The sequence below is a fragment of the Juglans regia genome, chromosome 3 (genome assembly GCF_001411555.2).
Source record: "Juglans regia cultivar Chandler chromosome 3, Walnut 2.0, whole genome shotgun sequence".
Classification (NCBI taxonomy): Eukaryota; Viridiplantae; Streptophyta; class Magnoliopsida; order Fagales; family Juglandaceae; genus Juglans; species Juglans regia.
In genome coordinates, this window is record NC_049903.1 from 12,163,596 (window position 1) to 12,175,102 (window position 11,507).

Genomic DNA, 11,507 nt, shown 5'->3' on the forward strand with positions numbered 1-11,507 from the left:
TTGGTCAGAGAAACACTATTTCTGACTCTATCTCCGATCGAATTTTTCATAAACATTCCGATCCAGTTCCGTTTCAAATTCTTGAATAAACATGCATGTGACAACATTTGTAAGTCAAAAGAAGAATAGTGCAATTTACTTCAGCAATTGAAGGCAAGCCAGCCAATCAAAAGAAAGAATTGTTCCGCTCTAAAGTCTGGGAGACTAAAAAATACACTGTTTGCACAGATTTCAAGAAATATAAGTGATTTAATCAGATATCATCTCCATGTTCCTGATACAACCAGTGGCCTCTTCGCTTCCTTATCCTCACACTGCTCGGTAAACCTTTGCAGACTACAGGCACAATGGCTTCCCTGCCTTCCCACGACCACGACCACGACCACGACCACGACCATCATCATCACCACGACCATCATCAAGATCACGATCATGATCACACTCATGGGGATTCAACAACAAAGTCATGGGTCGGCCTCGATGGTAAGGTGTACCATAGCCATGATGGACTGGCACCGCACTCGCATGAACCCATATACTCCCCAGGCTATTTCAGCAGAAGAGCTCCGCCACTTCTCACCAGGGATTTCAGTGAGAGGGCTTTCACTGTTGGCATCGGTGGCCCAGTTGGTACTGGGTATCTCCTTTCTCCCTTCAATGTTCCATTTGTTAGTTTCTTGACATTATTATCAACATTCCCAATCACCGTTGGATCACTATTAGTATTTTCTTCAAAGACACGGAAGTGATTGATTATAATATTATACAAATCTTAAGTTCCCTATTCTTTTATGTAAGATTCGGATTCATATGGGGATAGTTTCCTTGGAAGAGTGCTCGGTACAGTAAATTTCTTTAGAAAGACGAGTCTTTTGCTTGGAGGGCTACTTTGGGTAAAATCTCAACTGCTGAAAACCTTATACAAACAATGTTCCTAGTTGATTGGAGTTGCATGTGTAAAATAGTACTGAATGTGTTGAAATTTTCTGCTTCGTTGCCTTTTTGCGAGGGAGCTATGGTCCTTCCACTTTTTATGTTTTTGGGTGTTCAATGGATGCCGGATGGTGCCAATGACAACGATGGATGTGTACTTTGGGAGAGAAGGGGGGGGGGGATTGGAATTCAAGTTCGCACGGATGTGTACTTAATATGTCTTTTTAGTTTTTAAGTCGGTGTTTGTTGATACTCGTAGCCATTTTAGATACTCGTAGCCATTTTAGGAACTCATTTATTCAAATTTTTCTTCTGATTTCATCAACAAAGGTTTTTATCCCGCCCCTCAGTATTCTTTATTGGATATGCTCAACTGTTTTAAAAGTAGGGCATTAGCAATCAAATTTAATTCCTATACTATTTTGTAGTATATTCTATTAACATCTATATTTTTAGTGAATTATCTTTCATTCCTCATCCCTCTAGTTGGGTGTTTCCCATTGTATACACATACTTGGGTTATGCCCCTTTAATAAACTTACTTTAAAAAATTATAAAAAAAATATATATCTTCCAGGCTCCAAGGTTTCTTACAGTTGTGCTATTTTGAACGTTGTTTGTTTCTTGTTATTGTTATTATGACATGCTTACCTCATATCTGTTATTCTCTTCAAATGTAAACATGGATGACCAGAAGGGAAGCTAAAGATGTTTGCTCCCCTCCCCCCCTCTCTAGTAGATCCACTTTGTTTCATGTATGTATTTTGCATTGCTAGTCTGAATCCAACTCATAAATGGGTGTTGATGGAATGCCGTTTCATGCCTTACAGGAAAACAGCTTTAATGCTGGCTCTTTGCAAATTATTGCGGGATAAGTACAGTCTTGCTGCGGTAAGTAGAAATTCTGTTTTTTTTTTTTTTTTAAATTTCTTCTCTTTTTCCTCCGTTCAAAGTTATTTATATTCCTACAACTTGGACTCGATAATTGCCACTCTCATTTGGAGGAGTTTAAAAAAACACCTTTTCTAAGCCCAACTTTAGCTCTTTTCTCTGCTTAACCAAACCAATTAACAGACAATCCTGAGCCAAAACGAAGAAAGAAAAGGGGAAAAAAGGATAAAGAATGCATCTTTATTTTGTTCATGGCAGTATAGAAACTATTAATCTGATATATCTTACAACATTAATCAGCAGATGAGTATGCGTATGTGTTTGTTCTTACTAAGCATATGTGATAACTTTCTCTATTTTGAGTATCTCTCCATTTCTGGGTGTTTGAAGATTCTCTGGAACCTAATAGTAGAACCTTGCACTGTGGTTGATGTTTCCAAAGACCTTGAAGTCCATGTGGGCCTGTGGCTTGAGTCAAGGCATGCCCAGTATACCTAAAATAGAATATAAGAACACCTTTGGGCTTAACCTTAAGTTTTAAATAGGCATACAACTCACACAAAGGGGATCTGCATTTCTGGTTTTAGTGGTGCTTCATTGGACTGAACTATAATAATTTCTCATCATTTGTTTCTAGATGTTACTTGTATAAAAAAAAATTTGTTTCTACACACAATCATGCACATAAATAGATACATAATGTTTGTCAACCTATGTGAGTGCATTCCATACCTCAGGAATTTGAGGGTACAATGTATCAGTTTTGATAGTTCAGGATGCAAAATGAAAGACACCCTATGATTTGAGGGAGGAAACTGTACTTGCCCATATTCTCAGGATGCAACCAAATCTTATTAGAAAGACACCCCGCACAACCCCCTGGTTCCATCTCTACCGATCCTAAACATAAATCTTGATTTGCTTGATTTGGAAAATGATACTTGGCCCCATGAATTTGCCCCCTCAAAGTTACTGCTCGGGTATTTTAATTTATTTTTTTTACTTAATGGTTAAGGAAGTGACTATTAGTGAAGGTGTGTATTTTTTTTCTCTTACAGGTTAAGGATGTTTAAAAAAGGTTTGAAAGAAAATGAAAAAAAAAAGTGCAATTGCACTAATGGTAATAACTTTGAGGGGGCAAATTCAGGGGGCTGAGTAGCAGCACCCTCTTGATTTATTTAATCTCTTTCTAGGATGTGTTGTACTTTTTTAAAAAAGTAAAATACAGCCTAGAATATCTAGCTTTGGACCTCCCTCTATATTTGGTCATGGAAGGGCAGAGGGTATCTTGCCTGTCATCAACTCATTTTACCTGTCATCAACTCATTCAAGCTGTTTTGGATATGGGTGTGTCCAAAATAATATGCTGCCGGTTTTTTTTTTTTATATATATACATAAAATACTTGAGCATGCAGTTGCAAGCAAGATTCCAGCTTTGTGAAGCTAGCTTTTGCTTAGCCATAACATGTCATTGACCTTAACCCCTAGGGGTTGGCTCAAGTGGTAAAGTCCTTGGGTTTGGGAGTATGCTCCCCGAGGTCTAAGGTTGAAATCCCTTTGGGTGCAAACAATCTCTAGGGGCCATCGTATTGGGGGATTTTTCCCATGAATTACCTGAGGTACACTTGCTAGAAACTCCTTGCCGAGGGTTTGTGCACCCCGAGATTAGTCGGGACACTATTCCCAGACATCCGGTGCCAATAAAAAAAACGTCATTGACCTTGCTTATTGTTTAATAAACTGTGTCTATTCATGTGGTGACTGATTACTAGGTTGGCATCTTTTGTAGATATTGAACTCCCCTCACTAGAATTATTTACGAGTTTTCTCTTGCACTGATTCAGAGGAGTGCATTAAAATTTTCTGAAAAAATTTGAATCTGTTTTGCTTGTTCCATACTCCATGAGAACATACAAATTCCTTTTGAAAGTCTCCTTTAGTATTCATACAGAAGGATGAGATGGTCTAATCTTGAAGTTTGATATCACTGAACCCATGCTAGAGCCTGTTTTTCATATTCTTCACGCACAAGTAGTTAATTTATTACCTTTCTTCTATATGATAAGATACACAAGGAAGAAAAGAAATTTAAACCTTTTATCTTCTGATTTTGAAATTGTAATTTTTCAGGTGACAAATGATATATTCACAAAAGAAGATGGTGAGTTCTTGGTAAAACATGGAGCACTTCCTGAAGAAAGGATACGTGCTGTCGAAACTGGGGGATGTCCACATGCTGCAATCCGCGAAGACATAAGCATTAATCTTGGTCCTCTTGAGGAGCTCTCTAACTTGTTCAAAGCAGACATACTTCTTTGTGAATCTGGGGGAGGTAACTTTACAAAAGATGATTGATGTGGCAGTAGTTTAATTTTGGTTGATGCAAACTGATATTAAAATTGGCATGTCACAAGTTAGTAACTGGCAATGATGGTCATATCAGAACAAGAATCAAAATGTAGAATTAATTTGATTTAAGATTTCATTTGGGGAAATGCAGTTTAATTAGTGGGAGAAGAGCAGCAATGATAAAGTTAGGCAGTTCTTTTTCTCTTTTAGTGAAAACATGATGCATACTTGATGCCCCTTAAGAAAGAGGGTACAAGGTAGTTGCTTTAATTTCATTTAAAAAGTTGCATTATTAGTTCAGGATCTGTTTCTAAAATAAAGTTTCTGTTTCAAAACACAATCGTAAAAAAAAATGCTTATATGAAATTGTGAATAAGCGAGCACCTATCTTATGTTAACGCTTATGGAATTAAAAGTTTCAATGAGAAAAGGTTCAATATTCTCTTGAATTTGTGTTGGTGCAGATAATTTAGCTGCCAACTTCAGTAGAGAACTGGCTGACTATATCATCTATATAATAGATGTATCTGGTGGTGATAAAATTCCTCGGAAAGGTGGCCCTGGTATCACCCAAGCTGATCTCCTTGTAGGTGTTTTCTTAAATTCATAACTGCTGCTTTGGCTATGGCACCCTTCTTACTGTCAATTATCAATCTTTATAAACATAAAGTACTTGGGGAGTCTAATGAAAATGAGTCAATTGTTTTGGATTGCAGGTAATAAACAAGACTGACCTTGCACCAGCAGTTGGAGCTGATTTAACTGTCATGGAACGTGATGCACTTCGAATGCGTGATGGAGGGCCATTTGTCTTTGCTCAGGTCGGGTTGAGTACGTTTTTCTTTTTTCTTTTGGTTGACGGAAACATGATGCAAGCTCTAGTTTGCCCTATTGGTATCACCTGTCAAAAGAAAAGTTTGTTCTATTGGAATTGCACAATTTGCCATGTTCATGATGCATGTGATTTATATGTCAGGTGAAGCATGGACTTGGTGTAGAGGAGATAGTGAACCACATACTACAGGCTTGGGGAGCAGCGACCGGAAAGAAGCGTCACTGACGTCCCTTTCGGGAAGTTGGTTCAGTTTGTATTTTGTATCTCAAGTCACTATTGTATTGGGTAACTTTTTAAATGCCTGTGTGACTGCATTTAGGAATACTCACGACTTTGTTTCCCTGTCTTCTTAATGATGAACATCTGGATACTAATTTATATTCGCCCCCCTTATAAATGGGTGTTTCTAATTTGGGTTGGAGGGCCATGGCAATTTGCTCTCTTGACAATGAGAGAGGAGTGTGAGAGGCAAACACTAATGTAGAAAGTAGGAACAATTGCATGGTGATTCTAAACTGCAATTCGAAGCATCCAAGTATTTTGGTCAAGGGTTGTTGAAGCTCTTGTCAAACTAAAAAAATTAGTAGAACTACAAAGGTGGAAGTTGTGCTAGACGTCGTATGGACCAAAAAAAAAACCAAATCTTCGGATGAGGAAAAGGGGCAAAAGAACCTCTCATGGAGGTGATTGAATTGGAAAGATTCGATGAAAAAGTAGCAAATGCATGAGAATTTATCGAGGGAAATGAAGAGGGAGTGTTGGGGAGGAGGGAGGGGATCTTCCCGTCCGGTGCAACGAGAAATGAAGTTTGAAGTTAATACAGAGAAGAATATAAGGGTGTCAAATCGTATTCATGTCATGTCAAGTCATGAACATTCGACTATATAAATAAATCTGAACCTAGTATGTTAAGTTAAACGTATCAAATTTCCAAATCATAATTGAACCCATTTAGATAATGGGTTATATCGTATCATTTGTTTAGATCCGTTTAATAATTAATTAAAAATATGTTAACATGACACGACTCATTTAAACTTGTTTGTTTCATGTAAATAGGTTGAACTAAAATGTATAACTCTTTTTACCTGATTAATATAATTTTACATAAAAGTTAAAATCTATATTTATTAATAACTACAATATCTTAAAAAATATATATCAATATTTTTCAAATTTTAACATATAATAAACCCAATATTACAAACTATATAATAACAAATATGAACATAGGTCTAAAATTACAATTTCAACAATAAAAAAATAAGCATATTGATAAATACTAATGTTACAATTTAACAATAATAAAATTTTAATTTAGAAATAAATTCTAAACGGGTTAATTTTATGTTAAGCAGATTGACCCGTTATTGACCTATTTATAAATCGTGTCTTAACTTGTCAACCCGTTAACATCAAGAATAATGCTACTCATCATCCAAACTTCCATCATCATTTTATCATTTTATGATGTGACATTAGGTGATTGGATATTATTTATTATATTTCACTTGTGAATTTATCATTATAGCTACATCATGAGATGATGGAAGGATGATGAATAGATTTTTTCCTTTATCTAAAAGAAGAAGAAAAAGAAACGAACTTATGATGATGGGCCGGGCCGTTTACACAGAAATCAGACCCGGCCCATGTACTCCACCGTCCCTAATTCTGTAAATTGAATTTCCCCTTCCCGATTCTCAGACCAAGCCATCGAACAGAGAAACCAGTCGCAGAGCATTCCCCACTGAAATAGATATCAGGAAAGAATGGGGGAAGAGGTGGAGAGGAAGAGGAGGGTCGTGGTCGAGTCGCTTGGATGGCTGACGGAGTCTTCCATAATGCCGAAGAAGCACAGGGCAATAGAAGGGGTGGGGCCCTCCTCCATCCTGGAACTCAAGGCCCACCTCTACAAGTCCCAGGAGGAGTCCAAAAAAAACAAGGAACTCGCCGGCGTCCCCGACTCCGTCACTTTTCACCGCGCCAAGCAGAATATCGCCGCATCCGATTCCTTCTCCGCCAAGAACTCCGGCGTCGAAGCCCGCGCCCACAAGTACCCTTCTCTCTTTGTTTCCCTTTTTGTTTTTTATTTTTCTCGTTTTGAATTATTTTTTTATTGTAATTTTATTTTGTTTCTTGGGTTTATAATGAGAGAACCGATCTTAAAGGGTCCGTATTTGAGTAGAATTAGGGTTCTAACTTGTGGGGTCATGATGATGATTTTGTTTACTGGTGATACTTAATTTAACCTTGCATGTAACAAGTTCAATTTTTGGTCGATAATGGATATGAAATTGGCAGTAGGTAACTTGCAATGGGGGTTCTTGAGCTTGTTTTTTTGTTAGCAACTGTTATTTACTTCTTCCATAATCTAGAGTTTTCATCTCCCAAATTTAAACTTCACCCGAAACTAATGACCCTTGAGAAAAGCAATCTTCCCCTTTTATATATTCCAGTCTCATGATGTTACGATCCCACATTGACTAAGTATGAGATTAGTTGATGATTTATAAGCTCCTAGGCACCCTTCCCTTATAAGCTAGTTTTCAAGGGTGAGTTCTACCTAGTGGGTTCATAACAAATGGTATCAGAGCCACCCCACATCTAAGGCCATGTTGCGACGGTTGCAATATGCGGCACGGGGGGTGATGCCGGCATTGCAGTGTTCGCCCAGAGCTAGAAAAAGACCTAGCGCACAGCCAGCCCGTGTGAGCGCTGGGACCGCCGTGGACGTCGGTTGCGGAGCGTGGTGGTTGTTACGATCCCACATTGACTAAGTATGGGATTAGTTGATGGTTTATAAGCTCCTAGGCACCCTTCCCTTGTAAGCTAGTTTTCAAGGGTGAGTTCTACCTAGTGGGTTCATAACACATGATGATTTGATTACTGGTGAAGCTTAAGTTTCCTGTTGAACGTAATTAATGCAATAACCGGTATTGAACTATGTATCTTTCTCGATGAGGATGATTGCTAGTAGAAGAATAATGTAACTATCTTGACGCGAACATATAACTCCTTGCAATTCTTCACTTTTCATTTTGGGAATTATTTCCATCAGTGTCCAAATATTGCGGACATGGGATGACATAAGTATTGTGTCCTCTAGTGTCCAACATGCCACTGGACTCTAATTTGGCTTGCAACTTAAGTGGCATCATGTTTTGGTGTTAAAATGATAAATCCAGGGACAAACTCGAGCTGAAAGCAGCTAAAGATGGATCAACCAGCTATGCAGCATTAGAGAGGAAGGCCGCATTGTATGATAAGCTAGTGAGGGGAGAGCTATCTGATGAGGAAGATAAGGAGAAGTATTGTGTTGATTTCTTCCGCAAGAACGTTGAACAGGATGAATCAGAGCAATCTCAGGTCCCAGATACTCCCGCAATAGTACCACCAGAAAGTGAAAATGGCGAGAATGATGCTTCTTTTTTGTTTAACACAAAAACCGTGGGGCTCGGAAGAACAGCTGGAACACTGGACAATGATGAACACAAGCGTTTTGTGAGGTGAGAGTCCTAGCCATTTCTTGTTTAGAACATATAGTTTTTTATATTGTAAAATTCTTAGTAATAAATATGAAACACAATTCGTTTAGATATGAATTAACTGGGCAATGATTGATGAGGGCTTGGGCCTCTGGCAGTTCAATTCAAGTTATTAGTTTATAATCAAGAATTTATGTTGGCCAATAATTTTATGCAAACTCATTTGTACAGGTATAATGCCGTGCAAACTCATTTATTACACTTATACTGTTATTTTCCTGTGCCTGCCGAGGGCCTTTGCACCCTGGGGTTAGTCGGGACTTTGTTCCCGGACACCCGGTGCCAATTAAAGAAACAAGTTCCCGTGCCTGTTAGCATAAGTTACACCCTTGGCTAGCCACTATAATTTGGTTGTGGCTGCTGTTTTTTACTCATCTAAGTTGCATTATTGTGGCGGAAAAGTCAAGAATGGCCTGGTTTCAGCAGTTGATGCTATTGACAAGCTGCTCAATTCTAACTGTTTTAAGTTTTAATAACAAGCCTTCTATTATTGCTGTTACGCAGCATTGACTTGACACTATCTGGCTTCAGATTGAACCTCGTTTGGCAAAGACCATAAATATAATGTATTATCATCTGTATTCAACTAAGGATATAAGGAACGTAGTTCATGTGGATTTTAGGCAAAATCCTATCATAAAACTGAGGAATGTTTTTTGGCAGCACCTGTAAGTAGAACATAAATTTCTAGTAACAGCTAAGAAAGGCTCAATTACCGTCTATGTTCTTTGGCTTGTTTGGTTGTGTATCCCTGAGACCCCTGCCTGATTTTATTGTTTGAAAAATGTTTTTTGTGTTATATGAGTAAGGCTCAATGGCTCATGACATGCTTATTGTGTTTGTGGTTTCCTCAGGGAAGTTCATGAAGAAGTAAATCAAGCAAGAGAAAAGGCGTCTGAGCTCAAACTGCGCAGGCAAGAGCAAGCCGCAGCTCGTCGTGAGAAGCTGAGGCAGGCATATTTAAGGAAACGGCTAGAGAACCTGAAATCTGCTGCATCAAAGTCAGAGCGGACATGATTAGCCGAAGGCTAGGATCATTGTTTTTTATTGTTCATGTTGATTTTTCCGGCTCAGTCATGTGGAAGTTTGTTAGTCCTCAAACGTGTGAAAAGTAAAGTGTTTACTTTTGAACAGTAAAGTAAACATTATTGAACAGTAAAGTGTTTTATAATACAAACTAGATGATCAGTCTGACAACCTCCATTCCTCCCCCCATTCTACTACCCCCACCCACCCACCCAAAACAAAACAAAAAAATAAAAAGGACACTTGCAACTTTGATCCGTCTTTGTTCAGCTTTTGCAAGCCTTGAATGAATTGCAGCATTTGATTCTGGTTCCGCAATGGAGAGTCATTGTGTCTGTTTCAGAGATGTTGCATCCTTTAGCCAAACAGAAAGTGAATATGATCGCAAGATTGACTTCAAACATGTGTCATGAGATTTCTGAGCAATCCAAACTAGAAAATTGAACAGGATAGATTTTGGAGAAAGATGTTATAGATGCTAGTAATCAAGTTGTCAGCTTATTGACATTATACTCCACAACCGAGCCAAACCCAACAATCATCCAACAGAACAACAAAACAAAAACCTAGAACAAATTTAAAAAACGCAAGTAATTCCCTTTTCACATTTACAAGAGTCTTCAATAGTCTTTTGCAGAAAATGTAAAAAGAAAAAAATAGTGGTTGTTGTCAGAAGTGGGATTTGAACCCACGCCCTCGTTAGAGGACCAGAACTTGAGTCTGGCGCCTTAGACCACTCGGCCATCCTGACTGATGTTTAGTTATGCAGAAGAATATTTTATTTAATCCAATTTATAAATTAATTATTAATTATAAAAGCAAAAATGTAAACAAAAACGACTCCGCTGGGGATCGAACCCAGAATCTCTGGTTCCGTAGACCAGCGCCTTATCCATTGGGCCACGGAGTCCACATTTGGTTACATGATGGTTGTCATTGATATTATTACCATTACATTTGGCTACATGAGTCAAGATTGAAGCCACCGTTGATGACAAAAACAAACAACGTACAACAGTAGTGTTCATTCTGGTTCTTTTATATCTATCATGGGAAATGCACCCAAACATCGTGAGTAAGAGAAGTGGAGTTCTTCTATGAAATGCAGCATCTTTTTTACAACGACAGTTTGAAGTCACAACCAATCAATTTAATAATTGAATCAACGCAAATTCCCTTTTGGTGATCTCCTCGTTAGTTCAGTTACAGATATAGGTCCATTTGTTTTTTTAATTTTATCCCATCTTCCCATGAGCAATACAATTATTGTTGTAATGAGATTTTTGTATTCCTTCCCTTCTTGTACCTCTGTTTTAATTGAATGCATCTTTGAACTTTTTAAAAAAAAAAAAACATTTTCTGCATAGACTAGCCTTCCTATAAGATCTAGTGTATTTTTATTTTTCCCTTAATTCAATGATGCTACCCTTCATCTTTAGGGATCATGGGATCTAAAAGTTGGGAGTTCAAAACTTCAATCCCCTACTAGGGCTATGGTAAACTCTTCCTAACTTCCCCACCCAAAGTTTTAAATTTTAAATAAATTATTAGTGATTCAAATTAAAAACCTCACAAAGCTATCAATTGGCAAGGTGCCGTTACACAGTTAGACCAGGCTGGTACGGGTTATAGTGGAGTTAATTATAAGGAAAGCCCACCACCTTAAAATGATCATGTTTGTGGTTAAACCAACATAACTAGCTGGAAGATTCTTATTTTCTCCTCAAACACTTCCTATAAAGACCATTTGCACTCCCATTTTCTTCACTCAAAACTCAAACCACCCCCATTTCTTCAATTTCCTTGCAAGTTTTACTCCAACCTGTTCTCAATTTTCCATAGAGATTAGTCAGAAATGGGGGATTGCAGGGTGCCCATGGTTTTGACCATCTACATTATGGTTATTCTGGCTTTTGCTGCTTTC

The 11,507-nt window shown here is 38.0% G+C and overlaps 2 protein-coding genes and 2 non-coding genes across 4 annotated transcripts; 2 read left to right on the plus strand and 2 right to left on the minus strand.

Moving 5' to 3' along the window:
* Positions 1 to 219: 219 nt before the first annotated feature.
* LOC109013086 (urease accessory protein G) lies at positions 220 to 5,421 on the plus strand. Its single transcript, XM_018995039.2, has 6 exons — positions 220 to 637; positions 1,764 to 1,824; positions 3,956 to 4,157; positions 4,639 to 4,760; positions 4,891 to 4,995; positions 5,151 to 5,421. The coding sequence occupies exons 1-6, from the start codon at positions 348 to 350 to the stop codon at positions 5,232 to 5,234; spliced, it is 864 nt and encodes a 287-aa protein (XP_018850584.1). The 5' UTR covers positions 220 to 347; the 3' UTR covers positions 5,235 to 5,421.
* Positions 5,422 to 6,714: 1,293 nt separating this feature from the next.
* On the plus strand, positions 6,715 to 9,748 carry LOC109021614 (uncharacterized protein At4g18257-like). The gene is made up of 3 exons (XM_035688901.1): positions 6,715 to 7,065; positions 8,198 to 8,518; positions 9,412 to 9,748. Exons 1-3 carry the CDS (start codon positions 6,782 to 6,784, stop codon positions 9,572 to 9,574), a joined length of 768 nt encoding a protein of 255 aa, XP_035544794.1. The 5' UTR covers positions 6,715 to 6,781; the 3' UTR covers positions 9,575 to 9,748.
* Positions 9,749 to 10,250: 502 nt separating this feature from the next.
* On the minus strand, positions 10,251 to 10,334 carry TRNAL-CAA. The gene has a single exon. It is a non-coding gene; the product is annotated as a tRNA-Leu (tRNA).
* Positions 10,335 to 10,420: 86 nt separating this feature from the next.
* TRNAR-ACG lies at positions 10,421 to 10,493 on the minus strand. Its single transcript has one exon. It is a non-coding gene; the product is annotated as a tRNA-Arg (tRNA).
* Positions 10,494 to 11,507: the final 1,014 nt, after the last annotated feature.